This window comes from Leuciscus leuciscus (genome assembly GCF_965113295.1).
Source record: "Leuciscus leuciscus genome assembly, chromosome: 15".
NCBI classification, from domain to species: domain Eukaryota; kingdom Metazoa; phylum Chordata; class Actinopteri; order Cypriniformes; family Leuciscidae; genus Leuciscus; species Leuciscus leuciscus.
In genome coordinates, this window is record NC_138739.1 from 31295913 (window position 1) to 31320292 (window position 24380).

A 24380-nucleotide genomic window follows, 5' to 3' on the forward strand; every position below is an offset into this window, starting at 1 on the left:
ACTTAAATTGTTGTTGTCTCTTAGAAAACACTAAAAAAAAAAAAAAAAAATTGTTGGAAAAGCTGGATGTCATTTACTGGATCTTACAGTGTTGACTTTTTGTAAACGCTGAATTGTTAAACTCAAAGGTCTTTAACTTTATTTGCAAATGGTTGTCATGTGATAACAGATTCTTGGCACATTCAATGAATATGTTCAAAACAGGGCCTGGAACTCTTTTAGAAATGCATAATTTTTAAATAGTAATTGAAAAAAGAGTGCTGGACCTTCAGAAAATACTGACTGTGAAGATAAATGTCAAACTAAATACTTTATGGAGTTGTTTTATTTTTTTGAGGTTTGCAAAAAAAAATTGTAACCGTATACCAAACTTGAGACATGTCTAAATATTAAAACCCCTAATTTGATTAGAATGTTTTATAACAATAAGCATTACATAACATCAACATTAAACAGACAAAATTCATAAGATTAAAAAAAAAAGAGTTTTGGATCAAAGCTTGATTTGTAGTAACTGATAAACTTATTTTCATTTTTAATCTTATTATTTTGTTTAATTATTGATTTATTAAAATAGCTTGAGTAAAAGAAGATATAGCAATTACCCATTATTTTAAGGGATTTTTTTTTTTTAAATTGTGACATTATTTGGACCCACAGCTATCAGGAACAAGACAAATGATCGCATTTGATTGTCTGCATTTATTTAACAAACATAATATTTGTGAAGTTTGAATTTATGATTGTCAATATATGCTTACTAGACTTTATTGGACAGTAGATTACAGTTTTTTACGATCGCTATGACAATTTCCTAAACTCTTAACGCACCAACACAACTACAACACACAATTGGCAAAACGGTTAATTTCATGCTCAAAATCACACATTGTAAACTAAACTCCAAAACTAATTTTCAAAATACAATAATACACTAACACAATACACTATGTGTCACGGATGCATCAGCGTCAGCGTCAGACCTCTACACTCCGCCCACTCGTTCCGCATCCCCTGAGTTATCATCACCTGTCATCAATTCCCTGTCATCTCACACACTGTTTTATACCCCACCAGTTCCTTCATTCAGTTGTCAGGTCTCGTCGATTCACCATCGACATTTTGACTCACTCAATCTGAGACATAGACTTAACCACTTACCTGCTTCGTCTACTTACCTGGTCCATTGGATTACTCAGCCGGTCCTCCGTATCTTCAGTCTTCATCTGCTTGTCTTCTCCAGCCCGTCTGTCTTCCACTGTTCAACTTTAATCTACCAACCTGAAACAGATAAGAGACTTCGTCAAATCTAATTCATCCATTGACTCATCCACATATACCTCTACTCTTCAACTTACCTGCCGTGACTGTTCCTCTGTGCTTAATAAACATCATTGCAAACTTTACCTGTTGTGTTGTTCTGATTCCTGACACTATGTCTACCAAAACATTAACACATGTTCTCTTCCAACAGGAACATTTAGTCAATCATAGCACAATGTCATAAAAACACTAACATCAGATGGAATTACAGAAACTGCATTATTTTAGATGTGTCAGGTATGCCCTTATACAATAGACAGTGTATTGTATTGATCATAGAATGTGTTTTGTACTGCAGTTTCTTTTGAAGTCTCTCTACATGTTTGTTTGTTTGTTTGGGTTTAGTAAATGCGTGCTTTTTTTCTTTTTTTTTTTTTAGCAGAAATTTTATTTAAAAAAATGAATGACCCTTCGTAGCTTTATGGAATGTACAGTTTATGAAAAAAAGAATTGCTGCAGTAAATGCTTTATTGCAACAAGACATTTCTGCAAGATAACAAAAATATGCAATCTAGCTGCCATTTACAGTATTACTGTATGTGAAAATACAAAATATACAAACAGAAAAAGCAATCTTCTAATCTGCCCGGTCTTCTGCATTTGTCCACGTTCTCATCCACATCACACCTAATATCTTTTCTGGCAAGGCATCTTGGGAAGAATCTTTGGCATGCCGTATCCACCCCTGGCAGTGTTCAGCTGTGAGGTCTTGGCATGCAGCATCCTTTGCATACAGGAGGGACATTTGGTCCTGTGGACGATGGTCAAAAACCTTTCATCTCCAGGCTGAGAAAACTCCTCAATGGGGTTGAGGAAAGGGGGAGTAATGGGCAAGAAAAAGGGATATCATCCTCTGATGGGCGTCAAACCAGGCTGTGACTAGACGGGAATGGTGAAACCGCACTGTCCCATATTTGCATAACTTCAATCAGCTGTTTCTCAGTAGCAATGGAGTAACATTCAGGGGATATATTTGTTTGTTCACAATATGAACAGCCGTTCAGTTTGACTTTAGCCAATAAGTTAGGTTTAGAACATGATTATATCTGTTCTGACACAGTGTGAAAGCATTTGTAAATTCGGCAGTAAAAATCCATTGTTTTGGTCTTGGTTGAGCTTGTGTGTAAAAGAAGTTCAAGCATTTTAAATTTGTGTTAACTGTGTGCATTTTGTGTCAAAGCAACAAGAAATGTGTTAATTGTATAGTCTACACAGACGGATGTTGTGCTAACTGTTAAGAGTTTAGGGAAATTGTTAAAAGGATTGAAAAAGTTGTCATAGTGATCATAAAAAAACTGTAAAAAATAAATAAAATTATTCAAAGAGTCACCTTTTTACTGTGTATGTCCAATTACAGTTTTTTTTTTTTTTTTTTACGATTGATATGACAGATTCTTCAATACTTTTAACAATTTTCCAAAACTCTTAACACAGTTAGCACAACATCCGTCTGTGTAAGCTATACTATTAACACATTTCTTGTTGCTTTAACACAAAATGCACACAGTTAACAAAAATTTAAAATGCTTGAACTTCTTTTACACACAAGCTCAAACAAGACCAAAACAATGAATTTTTACTGCCGAATTTACCAATGCTTTAACACTGTATGTCAGAACAGATAACACCGTGTTCTAAACCTAACCTTACAGGCTAAAGTCGAGGTAAACAGCTGCTTATATTGTGAATTGAAACACAAATATATCCCCTGTATTTTATTCCATTGCTACTGAGAAACAGCTGATTGAAGTTATGCAAATATGGGACAATGTGGCATTCCACCATTCCCGTCTAGTCACAGCCTGGTTTGACGCCCATCAGAGGATAATGTCCATTTTCCTTGCCCCTTACTTCCCTTTCCTCAACCCCATTGAGGAGTTTTCTCAGCCTGGAGATGAAAGGTTTTTGACCATAGTCCACAGGACCAAATGTCCCTCCTGTATGCAAAGGATGCTGCATGCCAAGACCTCACAGCTGAACACTGCCAGGGATGGATAAGGCATGCCAAAAGATTCTTCCCAAGATGCCTTGCCAGAAAAGATATCAGGTGTGATGTGGATGAGAACGTGGACAAATGCAGAAGACCGGGCAGATTAGAAGATGTCTTTTTCTGTTTGTATATTTTGTATTTTCACATACAGTAATACTGTAAATGGCAGCTACTGTATATTGCATATTTTTGTTATCTTGCAGAAATGTCCTGTTGCAAATAAAGCCGTTACTGCAGCAATTCTGTGTCTGTCTTCTTTTTTCATAAACCATACATTCTATAAAGCTACTCTAAGAAGGGTCATTTATTTTGTTGAATTGAATTTCTGCTGCAAAAAACAACAACAACAAAATGCATGCATTTACATTACAAACAAAACAAAAATGTAGAGAGACTTCAAAAGAAACTGCAGTGCAAAACACAATCTATGATCAATACAATACACTGTCTGTTGTATAAGGGCATACCTGACACATCTAAAATAATGCAGTTTCTGTAATTCCATCTGATGTTAGTGTTTTTATGACATTGTGCTATGATTGACTAAATCTTCCTGTTGGACGAGAACGTATGTTAGTGTTTTGACAATTTTTTTGATTTTGAGACATGTTTGCAGTGTTTTGGTAGACAGTGTATTGTTGCTAGTGTATTATTGTATTTTGAAAATTAGTGTTGGAGTTTAGTTTACAATGTGTGATTTTGAGCATGAAATTAACCGTTTTGCCAATTGTGTGTTGTAGCGTTAAGAGTTTAGGAAAATTGTTAAAAGTATTGAAAAAATTGTCATAGCGATCGTAAGAAACTGTAATGAAAATAACTTCAAAACCTGAGAATGCCTCCAACTGAGATTACATTTTCAATATTTTAGTGATCTACCTAAAAATGCTTATCAGTTGTTTCAATATTTTTATATATATTTTTCCAGTACATTTGAGCTTCTGTTGTTGCAGAAGTAGAAGCTTTATACTATATTTAAGGTACATAATGCCTTCATTTCTGTAATACGGTGTTTAATAATTTGTAAATAAGACCAGAAAGATCTATGATTTTGATATTGGGTAAGCTTTTGTGAAAAGAAAATTTAAGCATTTTAGAAATGTTTTAATTGACTTTAATTGTGTTGATAGTATGGTCACAACAGACAAATGTTGTGCTAATTGTGTTTAGAGTTTTGAAAATGTGACGAAAGATTGGACAAAAGGATGTTAGCAATAAAAAAAAACTAAAACAACTGTAAATCAGTTAATGTCATTTCCATGCATATTTAAACATGTTGCTTTTATCATTTAGTTTTAATTGCAAGAATTCAAAACAGAGAAACTGAATTGGGAAAAATGATTTTTTTTTAATTTTTTTAATTATCATTTTTTTAAATTAGTAGTACAGTTGATGCATCAGTGATGTTTTATTCTCCTTGTCACACACACTCAGGCACATTCATCACTCCATCTTTACAGTATTGTATTACGGAGATATTACTGTCTGTTAAATCTTTGCCCCACTGACATACAAAGCTGATTCTGTCCTCATGTGGTGAGAATATCTTTTCCCGTCCAAGCCATCGCACCTGTATACCTCTTTTATCCATTTCCTCCACCGTCACTGTACAAGGCTCTGAAACAACATCTCACTGTCACTGTTACAATATACATTCATTGATTCATCAGAACCAGAACAACTACAAGATTACATCAAACTTACAAAAATAAAATACAGTAAGAAAAGCCTAACGTGTCTTTGATGTATGGTTTAGTGTTCATACTTACTCAAACACTTAATTTTCCCTCTCCATTCGCCTTGTTCACAGGTCAAGTATTTGGAGTAGGGGTGATCCTGAACCAGTGTGTAGGCTATTTATTAAAGCAGATGTATTCAACTTTCTCCCCTGAATTGTATTCAGGTTTTGTCATTCCTGTTGTATTTGTAAAGTCTACTTGTGGTGGAAGCCCACATTTCCTTGAAGGCAAAGCAAAGTTATTTTTTTTTTTTTTAGATCACCACAAAAATTGGCAAATGACATTAATAAACCCCAAGCCACATCAGCCACATGCCTTTTTATGGCCTTCAGCCATAGAACATGATTTTATTTAATGCATATTATTAAAATGAGAATTTGGGGTCTTCTTTTAAATGTTTTTAAAAAATGCCTTTCTGTATTGAAGAGATCTGTGGATATTTCTATAATATATAATAGCCAAATCTGAATTTGTGTCTGAAGTTGCGGTTATGCGCGTCAGGCGCGAGTGATTTCAATGTTAAGTCAATGCAAAGACGCGTTACGCGCGTAAAAAATTCCTGCGGCGCGGTAGACGCGAATACGCCTCATTCGCGCGTCAAGTTCGCGCGAATGGCGCGAATTGAGCGTCTGGCGCGTTACGCGCGAATGTTTTATGTAGTGCTTTTTGTGCATTCTCGTGTTTGACGCGAATTCGCGTCTGCCGCCCGAGTTGAAAAATCTGAACTTCTGCGTCAATTCGCGCCGCGTTAACCAATCAGGAGCCTGCTTGCTGCTGTCACGTGGTGAAGTGACAGTTTATAATGTTATTTTATGTTTGGCCTCAATAAATTATTTTGTAATATGACTAAAATGCACAACAAAGCAAATCTTTCACATAAAAACTCGATTTCAATATATGAGAATACTCATTTTGTATTGAATGCAATTTATTCCATATCTACATGAAACATTAATCTAATGTGAAGACAACAAATACAATTTAGTGTATACAAACTAAAAAAAAAAATCACAGGACAGGTTTCACTTTTGGAGGCTGGCTCCATTTATTATCAAAACAAAAATAAATGACAGATTAGGTGGGTGCGGGCGAGGGTGAACCTCGCGCCGGGCTGTAGAGCGCGGGCTCGACAGGCATAGACCACTCGAGGCCGAGGCCTTATACGGCCTGCGCTGTCCTCGTCAGCGTCCTCACCGTTAGGTCCACCAAACCTAGGTCCTGGACCAAATTGTGAAACTCCTGAAACCCTCCGGAGGGTCTGGTGGACCCGAGTACAGCGACGATGTCCCCTACGCAGCTGTTTCTGCTCTCCAGAGCATATACGAGCGGTGACTCTCTCGATTAATGCTAATGCTAATGCTCGATAAACATCTAAAAAATATGGCCGCCAAAACTTTCACCTCTGACGCGCGTAAATTTCGCTTCAAACTTTTGTTTTTACGCGCGTGGGACACGCGAATTAACACAAAGTGGTCAAGCGTCAAACTAGACGCGGTAGACGCGAATTTGACGCGCTATTCGCGTCCGGTGTGAACGCAGCATTAGCAAAGAGTATAGAAGCCCAAGAGGCGAAACTCTGTTGTGTTATGGGTAACAGTCTGTAGATGGCGCTGCGGAGGCGCGTCCGCCATTAGGGACTGAAAGCTGCTGAAATCGTTAGCGCCAGTCAATGGCAAAATCAATGCCTCTTCTCTCACAAAAAGAAAAAAAAACGTCTCATACACAAATGCAAACACAATAGATGGTGGTGTCTGATTAATTACTGAGATCTTGGCACCACTTCCATTTTAGTACTGTTTATAGTTCATGTGTGCACTTGCTAGATTGCACATCTTTTTTGTAGCCTACCTTTCCGCCTGTAATAGGACATTCATAGATTGTTTTTATTCTTGCCATTGAAACGTTCACTGTGTGCACTTTCACTGAAGATGTTGAAAAAACAAGTTGTTCATATTTTTGTGATATTCTATGTAAAAGATTAACTGTCTTTAGAAATGTTCATTTATATATATTTTTTTAAATCATATGGTGATGTCACAATTTTTGATAGTCCGTTTGTTGAGACTTTACTAGTTATTAGTAGCCATTCAGTAGCTTGTCAACAGTGCATCATTTGACATTCAACAACACTGTTTCAACTGACAACAAGTAACATACGTTCAACTGACTGCCTATAGACTATAAGGTACAATTCAAGTGTTAATCTACAGATTTTACAAAAAAGTGCCTGTTGACTGTCAGTGTTATTTTGCAACAGGTTATTAACCAATTGTCAACTAACTTTCTGTAGATTGAGTACCAACAACTCGAGATCAATCTGTCAGTTAAAAGTCAACAGTCATGTCAGCATATGAAGTATATGATACTGTATATCCTACTCAAGGGGTCTCATATGCATCAAATGAATGATTATTTTAGTTGATTTAAAACTGTTTTGAAAAAATTGTTAACCATTTGTAGATAATCTGTTGATAGTCAACTAAAGATTAGATCTGTTGCTTGTCAACAAATAAATTGTTTATGATCAGTAGACTATTAATAGACATTATCCACTAAGTGTTAGTAGATACATTTTAGGACTATCTAATTAAAGTGAAAAACTGTTTATATCAGTAGAAAGTTTATAACCTATCAACAGATACACATACTTTTTTTGTACGTTTGGATAGATGCTGAAACGTATAGAATTATTACGAATTCACAGCTACAAAACGTTTACGAATCATAAAGCTATCTTTATCATTTCCCTTATACTGTTTTATAGATACATGTAAGTTCCCTTAACCCTACTCCCAAACCTAAATATAAATTACTCATTTTATACAGAATATAAAAAGAATAAAACACTTTATGGACAGAGATGTGTAGGGAAATGCCAGTTTTATTAATAGCATTACAATATATTTTGAGCCACTAACATTAATCCTACTCCTGCCCCTAAACCTACCCATAACCATTTCTTAAAACTATGCAGGCTAAAATTATGAAGAAAAACAACAGATGTGTAATCATAATAGTTTATGGCGAAAATGTAAATCGTTACCAAAAGTCGCTCAAATGACGATGTGTTGCAGTCCTCTCTGGCAGTATATAATAGTTTTGTATAAGGGACAGAGCAGAATTTAAGTTATTAATCCATGAAAATGTTAACCCAGCTTCCCTCTGCGTGAAGACGGAACGCGCGCGCGCTTCTGCATTTCAATGTTGTTTCAACTGAAACACGACATGCTGCAATCTGTGACGAAGCAGGCGAGAGCCAATGAGCGCTTGATATCACTGCCGTAAAACATGTCGTAACGCTTCTTGAGGGCGCAATTTTTGAATTTAAATTCATCACGAGCGCGGGATTTGACATTTACGGTCGCTGCTGAGAATGGAGATCGCTGGATGTGGATGAAGGGCTGAATTTGGATCTGTTTCTTGCTTGCGTATGGATTATAAAGATTTGGATTACATCTAACGTTACGTTAGCTAATAAAAATTATGTATTTTGTTCATTTATATTGTGTTTTGGTGTATTATGGTTCTATAGGAGAAAACGCCTTTTGTGTCTCAACGTATCGTTAAATAAACTAAATGTTACAAAATGGTTAAACGATTAAAGAAGGTATTGTTAAGGGTTTAAACTATAGTCTTGTCTGTTAATCCTCCGAAGCGAGTTTGCAGCAGGAACAGAGATTATTTCTTAAATGAGTAACTGTTATAACGTTAAACTGCATTTAATAAATGCGATTTTCTGTAAAACTTACTGTCATGAAAGGCTAAATGTATTAAATAATAATTATTGTTATTTGTTGTTTATAACTTTTGATCTTGGCCTCGGGAATTTGAAATGTAGACTATTGAGAGTTTTCTCATTTGGAATGCTCAATATCATTTTTTTTTTTTCACATAATCAGATGGTTCAGATGTGATCGTGATATCTAGGCGGTGGGCCGAACCTCGAAATTACGAATTTAATACTTACCTCACAGCTGTGTACGTTTTTTTTTGCTGAGGTCATGTAATAAAATCGTATAAGTACTACAGACATTGTTTCCAACTTTGTTTTATGCACATTTGACGCAAAATGTCCTTACAAACTCTTACTTTTTTAAACCGGCAAAGAAGCAGGAGTACTAATCATAACGCTAGAAAACCTCCCGTTTCCTTGACAACCAATGTAAATAATGAACACAGATTCTACAGCGGAGGCATGTAATCTTTGTCAGTGACAAGAAAGCTGGGCCATATAGTGAAACTGACGCATATAGCTTATCTAACGGCAGATGAAGTAAAACCGTAAATCTTTATTATGAGTCCTAATCATAAATACAGTGCATGTTCACAATAACAGTTTAAATAAATAAAAGAATGATTTAAACCAGTGGTTCTCAACTCCAGTCCTCGGGACCCACTGCTCTGCATATTGTGTATGTCTCCCTTATCTGACACACTGAGTTTGGAGTTGAGAACCACTGATTTAAACTATATGTTTTACTTCTGATATAAACATTTAAATTAAATATGCCATTCTCATTAATGGTGTTGTTAAACACTTTAACTACATGAAATAATTACTGAGAAGTTACAACATTTTTATATTCAAATTTTTGTTGTGGATGCAATGCTTTTGAACACTTCTCCTCTGGCATGCTGTGTTTTAACTAATTGCTTATCATGATAATAGCAGATTGTCTGAGAAAATGGTTTCGTGCAAATAATGCACAACAAGGTCTATCTGTTTCCATTAAAAATATAAATCATTTAAAAATACTATTTGGCCAGTGGAAAAGATTGAGAAAAAAATTCTCTGAAATGTTTTTTACACTATTTGATTTATTCATTCAAAAACAATGCAAGAATAGGCTACTAAATTATTTTTATTAATAAAATGAGAGCATATGAATAAAGCGGAGCGGTGTGACACTTAAATATAAGTTAAAAAACTTAAACATACATTATATGTGTTATTTTATATACGTTTAACCCCTTACTAGTCAGCCCCAATTTTGGCAAGTGATGCATACCCAAAATAAAAAGGTTGCTGCTCAGAAGTCATTCTGAATTGACACATAACCAACATATATTTAGAAATCCAACCCTTGAGAGTTTACAATTCAAGACTCAAAATTAACCAGACTGTTATTAATATTGAGATATACAAGCTCAAACATAGAAACAAAAACAACAAATATTAAGAATATATTTATTAAATGAATAAAAAATGTATGTGAATTTAGGATTGCAACTTATAACCACAACTAAAACATGGGGATTTTTTAAAGACAATCATCCCGCACATCCTATTCTATAATAAAATCAGCTAATCGAATATTCGAAAATCGTGACTCATCCCTAATTAATATAGTATTATTGTGTAAGTGGATGACATGACAAGCAGCAAAAGGCAGTGCAATTTGTGTGTAAGTGGGGTCAAATGTTCATAGCAAATTTCTAAATAAACCAATGTAGCAGCATCATAGTGTAAACTACCAGTGTATCTGTGCAAGAGTCAATCAGCTGCCCTTAGGTTATTGGAGGCTGGGGGTGGAAGGAAGAGGCTCACTATGATTCCCCTATAGAAAGTTAAGAGGATGGATTTTTGGGAGATGAGCCTTCCTCAACTGTGGGAGGAAGTGCAGAGGTTTTTGGACTTTCTTGGCCAGGTTCTGTTGGTGGTGTCGATAGATCAAGATGGGTCACTCTGTGATGTGGATACTAAGCAACTCCGTGATCTTGACCTGCTCCATCATGGTGCTGTTGATGTGATGATTGTCAACAATCACCTCTGTAGTCATTTGGGTGTGGAGAGATATGATGTTGTCCTGTCCATGTCTGTGTGTTAGATAAACAACTGAATTTAATTCAGATAAATAAACACAGAAAGCGCACATTACTAAATAATTTTAAATCACACTTTTCATCTTGACATTTGTATTAAGATGCTAACCATCTTGAGCATGACAAGACTACTGCAGTTCTGACCACAAATAATTTTGTTAAATAGCTCAAAAACAGCCATCTTTAACTAAAATATTTTTCCACCATATCTGTTCTGTTATGTAGGTGAAGCCCAACCACTATCAATCGTGGCAATCAACCATAATTGGCTTAAATAACTCCATGACTACCACTATAAAGTTGATTTGAAATAATTTCTTTGTTTTGGTTTGCACTCTTTTTAGCTGATAATTAGTCTAGCTTACTTGTAGCCTAGGTAGCTTGCTGTAACCAACCTGGACATACCCTCCCGTTTACCCCGTGATTCTCCCTTAGAATTATTTCCTGCTGTCTTCCCGTTTAAATATTTTTCCCGTAATTATCCCGTATTTGTATACTCTTTGCTTAGTTCATTGTGTATGTACCGAATGCTTATTTTGGATTAGCCTAAGCAACATACCGTTAGACCTCACGTTAGCTTTACTGCTCCACTACCAACATTCTTTCGTGGCTAACGTTACTGTTCTCATCAACGACAACGCATATATTCACGGCGAACTATAGCTTGCAGTCTTAAATACAACTTATATGAAAAGCGTTAAGATATAGGGGTGTATACTCATTGTAAAACAAATCTTACCTTGACGTTGTCTTGCCGAGACACACCGGTCTCTCCAGATTAGGTTGTAGACTCATGGATTTGGCTTCAGACTGACGCGACGACGGTTCAACGAATAACGTGATTGGCCAAATCAATTCAACAAGGTAACAACACAAGCGTTGATTGGATCTCACTCCGGCCAACGTTTGTGATCAGCAAGCGAAATTAAATCTATTTTTATACTTTAATGTGCAACAACTGGCGTTGGAAACAATCGGTAATCTTTTTGTGAATTATTCATACAGACAAATAAAAAAAATGAGCCACACAGCTGCTGGGTAACTGTCAAATCAAAAACTAAACGAGATAGACGGACTTGGCCCACTGCCTAATCCTAGTAAATAATGGGTTGTTGTATTATTATTATTATTTATTTTTTTTTTTTATTTAATAAAAGTGATTTTTTTTTCTCTCTGATGTGCTGGCCATAGTGTTTGTTCTACTTCAGTCAGGTTAGGTATGCATTGCAATCTGTTGATAGGTTGTAGACTTTCTACTGATATCAACTGTCTTTCACTTTAATTAGATAGTCCTGAAAGATATGTACTAACGCTTAGTTGAGAATGTCTATTAATAGTCTACTGATCATAAACAATTTCTTTGTTGACAAGCAAAAAATAAGCAACTACATGTAATATTTAGTTGACTATCAACAGATTATCTCAGGGATTAAAGTTCTCCGTCGCTACGACGGATTTCCGTTAATTGCAGCAAGTCTATGACGGATTTCCGTCAGGGTGCAGTCTGTCCTTAATGTCTTAAATTCACTTTTCATAAATTTAAGGCCGTAAATAGGCTTTCATTTCTCAAATAGTGTAATAAGTGTCTTAATTTTAGTTTGAATAGGTCTTAAATTAAGGAAAGACGAGGTGTATTCACCCTGCTGAGCGGGATGTGATCAAAGCCTGGAGTGGAGCAAAAGCACGTTCCTCTCTCCACTCTAAGCATTCTGTAATCACTTCGCTTATGGTCCACTCCGGGTTTTCAATTCCTGCTCACGGAAAGTGCATGTCAGGCTACAGTTGAGCGCTGAGGTAGAGAACTATATTTCAGTTACCGTGGACACACTTATAATGCAGGTAGGGCTGGGCGATATAACGATATATTTTTGAAATGCGATATAGAATTAGACCATATCGCATATATCGATATAGTTCAAATTTACGCTGTGATCCTTGCTCCCCGCGCCCCTATCCTCCGCTCCTCCTTTTCCACTCTGCGTGCGTGTTTAGAGCATGTTATGTTATGTTATGAGAGGCGAATAATGACTACTTCAGAAAACCCAGCACAATAGGAACTGCCAGGCAGTGACATAAGTGTACGCTGAAATAAAATGTTTCACCTCAGAAAGACGGACTTTCTTGTCCTGTCAGCCGTTATCCTGTTCTCGTAGCGCACACTCTTCAATTGCTCGCGCAAATGCGGCGGCGCGCGCTGTATCGCCTAAAAGTGTATATAAAGTGCAAAAGAAACTACGAGCATGCAACGCCGTTACGTTGTAAATTACACGAAATAAAAGTAATGCAGGTATGATTTTCATTCTGTTCACCAGGAGCAGTTTCCATGTTTCATTAACAGTTATTGTTAATATTGTGTATTCACCATGGTAACTGTCGTTTCCATATTAACCCCAAAATGTCCACTATTTTTCTTTGTGTTATTTTTTATATTTTTAAATGACTGTAGTGGCTCATACCAACATTGTATTAACAAAAACTAGTTTGGAACTGCTATTTAATAGCTTTAGCATAATGTTTATTTATTAGTAGGCTACTAGTCTTTACTATTAGTCATATTCTTACAATTTATGTTAAATAAAGGGGAAAAGTAGGCTACTTGTGTGTGTTAACAAATTTTGTGTAAACATGTTATAATTTGCCTATATAGGCCTAATATATACGTGTATATGTATGTATATAAATTGTAAATGTTTCATTACATCACTGTTTGAAAACACTCAGAATATTTTTTGTACCTTTATAAAGGTCATTGTCCCCTAATTTTATTAAATGTATGCTCCATCTTTCATTTCAAATTCTTAAATTTGATAAATATATTCAATTAAAATAATTAGACACTAGGCTGTTACCAATAACATTAAATAATTTACATTGAAAAATTATAACTGTTTTAAATTAGATTATTTTAAATATTTTTGAATATACAAATAAGGAATGTTGAAAAGAATGATACTTTATGAAACTAGCGTTTTGTCATTCAACGTTGACACTTGCTTGAGAAGTTGAAGTCGTTCTCTATCTCCGTTGCTTCTAGCCACGGTGGTTAAAAATGGTACGGTCCACAATAGGGGTGTCTGAAATCGCTTTACATTAAAATGTTCCTACAGTGAAAATAGGAGTTGACTTGTATTGTAACTGTAATTATATTTTTTCACAATATCAGAAAAAATATCTGACCCCCCCCCCCCCCCCCCCCCCCCCCCCCCAAAAACTGATATTTCTGTCCCTTTGGGGGGTACTGGGTCATCATTGGGGGGGTATAGTACCCCCCAGTACCCCCTGTAATTCGAACTATGAGCTGCTCGAGCGTGGAGAAAATGGCGGATAGCGTACAACTCGCTGAGGGCAGAAACCATAGACAGTAAAATAAATGAACACAGCGACCCCATAGTCTTCAATGGAGAAAAGGGAAGTCAATTAGAAACACTCACTTCCTGATGGTCGAGCGTCCTGCGCAGACTCAAACTGAGCTTGGCGACGTAGATGTGACGTGAGTAACCCGTCTGTCTTCTAGTAGCTGTGGCAAGATAAATCTGAATAATTCCCTTCCGAAACTTGCAGAGTGTGAGTAGGAGGTGTCCATGAGCTAGGAGCAGGAGCAACTTTTGCTAAGTATTCTGATTAATAATTTTGCCTCCATGTCCCCCCGATTGCCCGCAAGCTTCTCCTCCTGTCTATACGGTAATCTCTCTACTGTGCGCATACATGCCAACTCTCCCGATTTTTCCGGGAGACTCCCGAATTTCAAAGCCCCTCCCGAATATCTCCCGGACCGACCTTTCTCCAGAATTTCTCCCGATTTCCACCTGGACAACAATATTGCTACACCATCCGTTAAAATGAAGTTAATTCGGCCAGCGCTCATACCTGTATTTACATCCTGTTTTCGGTTGAAGTCCAAAGTAGTCGATTGTCGAGTTCACGCGCGTGATCATACTAAACATATGCGCGTGAACTCGACAATCGACTACTTTGGACTTCAACCGAAAACAGGATGTAAACAGGTATGAGCGCTGGCCGAATTAACTTTATTCATATCTTTCACATCTACTGCAGTCAGATTCACCCGTGTTAACTCTAAAGGAATCACTCACATGACCTGTGCACTTGTAATGTAAACTTGCACTTGTAAAAGCAGGTTTAAAATATGCCCCATTGAAGTCAACAGGGTGCAAATTTTAAAAAGAGGATAACACGGTGTAGGCAACACCGATTTTTGTCATTGTTCTCTGTATTGACAGCACTCCAAATTTACAACAAAATGAGCTCAATGTTAAAATTGACCGGAGTTCTCCTTTAAGGAAATGAATTTGTCAAATAAATACCCCCCCCCCCCCCCCCCCGGTCCTTCCCCTCCCTAATTCTGAGGTCTCAAGGTTGGCAAGTATGACTGTGCGACAGAGAGTCGTGTGGTTATGACGCAATCGTTAGCCTATTTTTACAAAAACTGCTTCTAAGGGGCCATAATGTAAGATACAAGGTAATGGAGCCTTTTATACATTTTCGTGTTTCTTTAGAAATAAATAATGGACAAATGGAGTCTTTAAATGCCTCAGATGTAAAGTTATTCGCTGTCAAAGTGACCCCAAAATGAATGGGAGTCAATGGAATGCTACCAGCAGGTGATGGTCTGCTAATCAATGGCGGCGCCCGGGGAAGCTTCGGTTTCCGGCTGATGGATTACTCCCTTGGCAGAAACTATGGTAATACAGGACTGTCAGTCAGCGGCCGTGGGCGGGGCCTCAGCAGTGTGACATCACACTGCTCAGAGAATCAAAACGGCATAATGAGACTGCTTTTGTTTACTGGGGATTAGGGAGTTGGGGGGATTTGTATCATTGTAGGGTGATTGTGTTCAAACACTGCCAGCACACATTTATTACACATTAATGTAATAACAGCACATAATGTAAAAACTGCACATAATGTAATAAGTATTACATTATTATTGTAATAAAATTTTCAGAATGTAATCATTTTCTCAAAACATACTAAAATCTTGAGCTCATAATTTAATAACAATTTTTACATTATGATAAATTTATTACATTATAAACTCACCAAAAATATAAACTCATTTTTATAATTGTAATGGCTTTTTCAAAACATAAACAATTAAATAAAAAATCCCTTACAGTACATAAAAAATAAAAATAAAAATCTAACTCCAGTCTTAAACCACCTGCGAAATGCAACAGATTTAAATATTCACGCAATTATTATCATTATTATTATTTGAAAAACAAAGCATTGGTATTCCTTTACAGTACATTTTAAAAATCTAAATCCAGTCTTAACCTGCCAACAAAATCCATCAGATTACTGATTCTACTACTACTACTACTGCTACTACTACTCCTACTACTACTACTGTGATGCGGCAGCGAGCTATAACGCACATATGTGCTCTTTTTATGTGTTTTTTAGAGGTTGAAATCAAATCAAATACTGCCAAACCACCCATACTACTTCTGAATAGGATGTATACTTCTTAAATTGTATGAAATTATGGAAATACATGGTTCAGATCACTCAAAACATATATGAAAATGGAGGCGCCCTTATATGGTCATAAGGAAGCTTGGCTGTCCATCTAGTGAAAAAGTTTGGTACTGCGCCCAAATAAAATCTTACTGAAAGCAAACATTTTGAGTTATCAACCTAAAATTTGGAACACAACTTGTTTAGATTTTTGGCTTTAATTTTCTTGCAGTTAAGGGGTTAAGTTAAATTCCTATATGTAAATAATTTAGGAGAAAATAGTTGAATGTAAAAAAATATATAATAATGAATACCAAACTCAGAGTAATAATTTGAAAGTGATGCTTTATTCCAGTGTTACTGTAACACAGAGTCATATTACTGTACCATAAGCAAGTAGTCTGAAGTATCTAGCAAATGTGTGTGTGTGTGTGTGTGTGTGTGTGTGTGTGTGTGTGTGTGTGTGTGTGTGTGTGTGTGTGTGTGTGTGTGTGTGTGTGTGTGTGTGTGTGTGTGTGTGTGTGTGTGTTGCTCCTGCAGACTGTCCATCTTCATTCACATCTGTGGGATCATCAGATCTTAATACAGAAAACTATGATAAATGCAGAGTTACTAGTGGACATTATTGTTGTTTTAATCAGTTTACATGCCCACAGAGACTTATCCACTAAAATCATTACAGGGTCTTTATCACATTCATATTTTGCACTGCAAAATAAACTCTGAAAACATAAAATCTATTGTGTTGCTATAAATCAAATATGGATAGTAATATCATCAAAATGTTTCATAGTTTTTACCTTAGTGTTTTAATCCACCTTTCTTTCAATTTATATGTCTTATTGACCTGAAGAAAAGAGGGGAAAAAACAAAACAAAAAATGTATTCAACAGGAATGTACAGTACCATTTAAAAGTTATTTTTTAAATTATTATTCAGTAATGATGTATTATTCAGAAATTGATCAAAAGTGACAGTAAAGACATTTCTAATGATACAAAAGATTTTCTATTTCAAATAAATGCTGTTCTTTTGAACTTTCTATTCAGTAAAGCTGCCCGTAACTGACCCTTCATGAATTGAAACCTCAACAAAAGAGGTCTATAATATCAGATTAATTAGCAAGATGGTAAAGATGCAGCAGCAGGCAAACCTGGTGACCTCAACATATGAAAGTGCACAAACACATGTACTCACATGGTGGAATGGTCAGATTCCCATCAGAACATGTCAAGGTGATAGATCTCCAATTCCATCCCCCCTCACTATAATAATATCTACAGTAATGTTCACTCTTTTCACCATGGGATAAATAGAACTTTTCTCGGATGGGTTCCACATTGTGTCCTTCAAAAATCTCAGGTGTAATTTCGCAAGGCTCTGTGAAAGATGCAAAATACAACTGATTACACACAAAGTTCAGAACACTTCATGATGGGAGTGATTCAAGAGAATCATTTGGAAAAGAATGACTCACTCAGACATTTCGGAGGGGTCTGCCATTTCCCTTTCTCACACTTATATCGCTGTTTCTTATTCAGCACATAGTGAGACTGGCAAGTGTACGATACCTCTGTGATCTCATTACCATCCTTTTTCGAGGCAGTATAGTCTCCATTTTCAACATAAGGAGGTGGTGGGCAGATCTTACCTAAACAAGTAACAGTTTCAGACATATTTCAGTCCATTTTATGCAGTGCTTTAAAGTGTCCCCTGAATCATTGTAACTGTTAGTGAACATGAGTTGTTTGTAATAAATAAAAAAATACAGATAAATGTTCCACTAAATTCACAATCATTCCCAGCTTTTGTTCATCATGGATCTAGTCAATGTTTTACCCACTAGGTAGTAAATGTGATTTTAGATTCATAACATTCTAGCTCACCCCTGCAGACGAAGGTTCCATTCCATTCTCCATTTTCACAGATCCATTCTCCTTCTGGAATTTCATTGTATGGCTCGATGCACTTGTATCTCAGAACTTCTTTATTGTCGTACTCCTCTTTCTCCTTTATCAGTGTCATAAAATTCTTGCGTGGTTTCTGACACTTTGCTAATGGAACAAGTAAATGCATAATGTAAAATAGTGCCATATACATTATAACACATTTACTGCTGGAAAAACGTGCCCAATATTTTTTTAAAGAAAACATGTGGAGAGAGGCTGAGTGGAGTCAGATTTATTCTTTTAAATTGTACTCATTAAATGGGACATTCTACCAGAAACGTACATTATCTGTCCTTGAATTGTTACAGTGAATAAAAAAGTATTTCATCCAAAAATTTCTAAAACTGGCTCATAGTTGATTTCTGTGAGTTGTTCTGTAAAGGAATATGTCATTCATTAGGTTCTCAGATATTTTTTTCTTTATTAAAAACACTTTTGAAAATTACAAATCCTGTCCATGCCCTTGTCCTCAGCCAAATTGGAGCTACAGCTTTCATAGTTTTGTTATGCTACAAACTGTTATTTAAAAAAAAAAAACTCATCAATAACAAGTTTAAGCTGTTATCATTCACATCAACTGATCAAAAACATAAAATTCTATATAAATTCTACAAATAAATTCTATTTTACAACTGTCCCCATGTTTTGGTCAGTCCTGTCACGTTTACATAAAACTCTATACATAAAATGTGTGAAATACACCTTTAAGGGTATCACTCAGAGGAAGTGACATCATTTGACCCAGGTGAAGCTTACATTGATTAAGGCTGAATTGTTTCATTGAATTGTATGATTTTAAGCTTGTTTTTGTATGTTTTTTTTAGGAAGACGAGCTAAAGGGTCAGGCCCTGTCACGGTTAAACATTCCAGAAAATAATGAAAATGTTTTAAATCCAAAACATGTCTAAAAAGGTTATTGAAATTCCTTGCTTGCATGTTAACAGTTTTTATGCTAGCATGCTAGCAGGCTGAGTAATGGCAGTTTACAATGGCCAACCGTCAGGCCCTGTCACATCAGGCCCTGTCACATTCCTGTGTGACACGGCCTTACAAATTAATGTTATTGTTCTTTTTTATTACATTTATTGCATATGTTATGTATTTAACGCATGCAATAGTAAAATGAAGGCCAAGGTGCTTGATTTTTATACAACTGTGGCCATGGAAGTGATTTAAACACCTAAATTCAATTATTTGGAGGGCTGTCCCAATACTTTTGGCAATATTATGTATGTCCTTGGCTGAATTTTACCATAGTCTAATATTACTTTAACATTAAAATTATAATAATAATTTAAAAAAGAAATGCCAATCAAAACTTAAATAAAGAACACAAAACATAACTTTTTCTGCATCATCAAAATCCATAAAGTCAGTCCTGTCACAGTACCGTCAGTCCTGTCACGCCATGGTCAGTCCTGTCACACAGGAAATTATGATAAAAGTGTACTATTTGAGGAAATATTAATTAATTAATCTCTTTAACTGTGTAGATGAAGGTGGGGGTATATATCCACTACTATGTTTTTATAAAAATCTCCTATGTAAAGGTAGTTATTTTACAACTATATGAGTGCCTGCGGGTATTCTGTGATTTTGTGTACTACAGTTGACCGAAAAGTTACTTATATTTCTTAAAGGAATTATAAAACCATGTTAGATACAATCAGGGACATGTGATCAATAAGAAAATGCTATCTGTATCAAAGAAATTCATTAGGAAACCATTCTAACATATACAAATTTGTCTGTGACAGGGCCTGACATTTTAGGGGTGAAATGCGTATAAAATGTATTTTATTTAATCATAAAAACATGCTGAGATGGGATGATATGTGTTTCTCATAGTTTAACATGTCCTCCATATGTCTCAACGTTCAGATTTAAGAAAAATATATTTTTTTCCCCAAGATTTTTTAAAGTGGAAATGTACGTTTCTGGTAGAATGTCCCTAATAACTTTGGATAAATTCAGGTTTTACATTATACTTAGTGTCTCTGATACTTTATTTTAAAATTTTCTATCATCTCTTTTATTTTGTGAATTCACTGAGAATTAACGTGACGATTTTTAAACCACTAATCACTCTTTCTCTTCACTCAAAAAACTCAACTAGCCACTTGCTTGATTTGCAAAATAAAAATATGTCTGATTAACAAGAATATAACGAGTTTACTTGTGTTAAATGATTCATTCTTGTTAGTTGGAACTAAATTAAGAAATAATTGAATGAATTAGATCAGCACTTGTTGATTCAATGAGATTGAGGCGCTTCATATCAACAATTCTCTCTGGTGAGTCACACTGCGCATGCTCAGTACTGCGGCGGGAAGTTCGGGGACACGCGGCCGGGCTCAAATGTACTGTGGAGAAGGCTGAAATTCCTGACGTTTTGTGAGCGGTCTAATCGTTCTGCATCCTTGATATTGAGGGTAAGTACCTGATATATGTACCTGTTTGTAATTATTACTGTGGGATAAAACTAAGTTATTAGACACTGTTGCGATGTTTCTAAGCAGGCTTATTTTCCCAGACTTGAAGCACATGTGTTGTTGGGTTCAATTCTGTGTCTTCTGTCGATACGAGTTTCACCTTAACGTTAAAGGGGAATATGGCAACTCTAGGCATTTTTTCGCTGATTTTCAGCAAATATAACTCTAAAACAGGAGATAAATTGAATGCAGACGTCAGAGTCGAAAACATCATACAGCCGTTTTTTTTCCCGTTTTTCTTTTTTCTTCTTCTGTTTGTAAGTTAATGTAACGTTAGCTAACGTTAACGTTAGCGTAATGTGCCATTTTTATGTTGGCCTGGCCTTCATCAGCAAAATATTAATTTAAACGTTCTGTATCTAGCCATTTCTGTCTTTTCAAACACGTTACTTAATGCTACCCAGCTTATTGATTACAGTGTGCAAAAATTGTCAAGTAAAATCTATGATGCAGTCGACCATATTTGAAGTGTCCTAACAAATGGCAGTTAAAGTTATGATTGAATAGGTATACATGTTTTATTTATGGAATATACTTTATTAATATAAGTAAAACTTTATATTTAGTAACAGTAGCCAGTATTGGTATTTTCTTTGGCCCATTTTTTTAAGTCAGTCTTATACACTTTTTTTCTTTACTTTTTTTTACAGCGAAAATGATTCTTTTCTTCATACAAAAGATGAAATACATCACAATATAAAGCTGTCCCCATGCTCTTCTGGTGTGAACCTCACCTTTATTACATGTAAGTCGTTTTTCTTAACACTCACATATAATGTATAACTAACTATCCTTGATTACTGACCTTTCCTTTTCTTTCTCTTTCAGTGACGTGTATGTGGCAGTGCAGGCAGTGTGTTACAAAGGAGAGTTGTAGGTACAAATTGCTTAAGCATTATTAACTACACCATTGTTTTGGAAACGACAATCATTATGTTTGTGTATATTTAAATTGTGTATATTTAATAGTCATTCTCAATGCATTTTCTTCCCACAGAGTACTCTTAAGCTGTGCTGCCACTGAAGTTTGAGTTAATCTTGTCCCCACCCCACAGAATGACACTATACATACCCGAAAAGCCTGTGTCATCAAGTCTCTGTGCACCTACTTGAATGAAGACCCTGAAAAACTAGTGAAGGCATATTTGGTGAGTTGATAAGAAAATACAGTTTTAAAAGCCCATTGAATCTGTACTTGGGCCGTGTTTTCCCCTATTTGCTACAACAAACATGTGACTTGAGAGAACACATAACTTTGTCAAATAACTGAGCTGGACAAATTGTTTATTTATAGGAAACTGATGGTACACAGTTCTTATGTGAATTGGTTGATGCACAAAAAAAAAAAAAATTTTATTCAAATCGGTTGAGCTCTCAAGGGGCCTAATTTGCATTAAAAAAAATGGCATCAGAAACTGTACATGAATGCTTTTGTTTTATTGCAGTGCATTATATTCCAAGATGGTTCTAATGTTTTAGCCACCTAATTTATTTTAAATATGGTGGCCAAATAAATTATTACAATCTTATAATATAATGCACCACATTATACTCCAGCACCCACTGTGACCTCAATAATAAACAGTAGAATTATCACCTTTCTGACAGTTTCATCTTAAAAACTGAATAATTATAACCTTGTAAATGTAGGATTCACAGCAGAGCTCCTGTATTGGATTGAAGTTTACTTTACAGGTTTACCTAATAAAGTGGCCAGTGAGTGTTTAAGTGTGCATTTCTTGTAATAAATATTTGAGCTAATTTTTGCTTGTGCTCTTATCCCACAGGATTCAGAATTTGAGTCACAAAGTACCATGGAGCAAACTGTGATAGGAGTGTATGTCATACTGAAGGAGGGAGCGCTGCCTAACGATGACCCAGCAGACATTGGTGTCCTTGAAGGTGTGGAAGTGCTCAGTGACTTGAATAGTCAGGCTTGTGCTCTGTTATTTGGACTGATATACTGTTTGAACCTGAGCTACCCACCAGAGCTCAAATGCACTTTTGAAGTCTTGCAGAAGATCTTTCTAAATCTAAATGGACAGATGTTGTCATCCAAGGCACAGTTCCTCAAAAACAAGCTTTTGTAGTAAGTGAGCTTGAAAAAGATGGACTGAGACTACAACAGTGTTTTACCAAAGGGACAACTGACTGGAGCAGTTGTTACACACTTGCTATAAATTCATGTTTGTTCAAATTTTACTTTTTTTGTGTGTGTGTGTCAAGGCCAAGGTTTACACTTACAAATTCCCAAAATGGGTATTATTAAAATGGCTTAATTTTTAAGATGTGAAGGAACATAAGCTACACTGGTCATTTAGAATTATCAAAATAATTTTCATGTGATTTCATCACAGCAAGCTGCTGTAAGGTTTTTATTTATTTAAGGTATGTATTTATTTATTTTTATGTTTTATATATACACCAGTATTTCATCAGACAATCTTTTTTTATTATTATTTTACAGCTCAAATTGTTACTCACAATTGTTTTATGTTAAATTCATGTTTATTTTCAATTGTAAAATTTTTCTGTATCAGGCCATGGTTTACCTTACAAATTCCCAAAAAGGAAAGTGTTAAAATTGCTTAATTTTTAGAAGTGTTAAGAAAAAAAGGGGCGTTAAAGTCCTGCAAGCGTTGCTTGGGGATCAGTTTTCTCAAGAGCCACGATTTTGTTAGCTAAATGTTTCTTATACATCCTGTTACAAACACTCAGATGAATGGGATACTTAAAGTGAAGAAAGCAGTTCAGACTTAACTGGTGCATGTTAAAGCCCAATTAAAAAAGGGGAGGGCATACACCGCTCTACAGTAATTTGAAAGTGATTGCAGTACCAGTTTTGGCCACAATCTTACATACGGTTCCTTTAATTAAGAATGTTTCAGTGTGACACTACAGAGTTTTTTTTTTTTTTTTTGCATAATGAAAGCTATATGGATTGAATGATTATTTCACATATGAATTGTTTATTATGTAACATTGGTGTATTACCATCACATTCTGGGTTCAGAGTCCAGCCAAATTTAGCACATCTGGGGATTCCCTCTTTAGGTTTGAACCCTGGTGAACATCTGTATTTTAATATGGCATCTTTCTGGTATTCTTGCATTTTCTCAACAACATAACCATTTGATATATCTGGTGCTGTGCATGTTATCCCTGTGTGAAAAGCAAGGGAAAGAGAAATAGTTAAATTGGTGTTTTGATTAAAGCTCAGAAATATGTGATCATTGGGCGAAGATACAAACAAACAAACAAATAAACAAACAATGGAATGAACCTTTGCACTTTGGAACAGGGTGACTCCATTCGCCCATCTCTGTGCAGTGAATGTCACTACTTCCGTCTATCTTTTTGTCATTAGATACACACTCAAAGTGAATAACATCACCATAACTTCCTTCCTCTGTAATCTTCCAATCACTTTCCAATCATAGTAACAACAAGCTACAACCCAAATTTCCTCAAAATGAGTTTATAATATAAATTGGTCTCTATGAGCAGGCGGCAGAGAGAAAAGTCTGAAAGGACCGTCTGCCTGAGCTCACAACAGGTTTTAAGCTACACTTAAATGTTTTGGGAA

The 24380-nt window shown here is 35.7% G+C and overlaps 1 protein-coding gene and 2 long non-coding RNA genes across 3 annotated transcripts in view; 1 reads left to right on the forward strand and 2 right to left on the reverse strand.

Moving 5' to 3' along the window:
• LOC309476675 (verrucotoxin subunit beta-like) overlaps positions 1-24380 on the reverse strand; it is a 45470-nt gene that overhangs the window by 5102 nt on the left and 15988 nt on the right. Inside the window, exons 4-5 of the mRNA XM_082139822.1 lie at positions 23789-23956; positions 18240-18407 (exon numbers count right to left, since the gene is read on the reverse strand). Of these exons, the coding sequence (XP_081995948.1) occupies positions 18240-18407; positions 23789-23956 (336 nt within the window). The remainder of the gene's footprint in view (positions 1-18239; positions 18408-23788; positions 23957-24380) is intronic.
• On the reverse strand, positions 10224-11980 carry LOC309476755. The gene is made up of 2 exons (XR_014198338.1): positions 11612-11980; positions 10224-10866 (listed from the first exon to the last, which is right to left on the reverse strand). It is a non-coding gene; the product is annotated as an uncharacterized lncRNA (long non-coding RNA).
• LOC309476758 lies at positions 20457-21667 on the forward strand. The gene is made up of 3 exons (XR_014198341.1): positions 20457-20734; positions 21445-21539; positions 21623-21667. It is a non-coding gene; the product is annotated as an uncharacterized lncRNA (long non-coding RNA).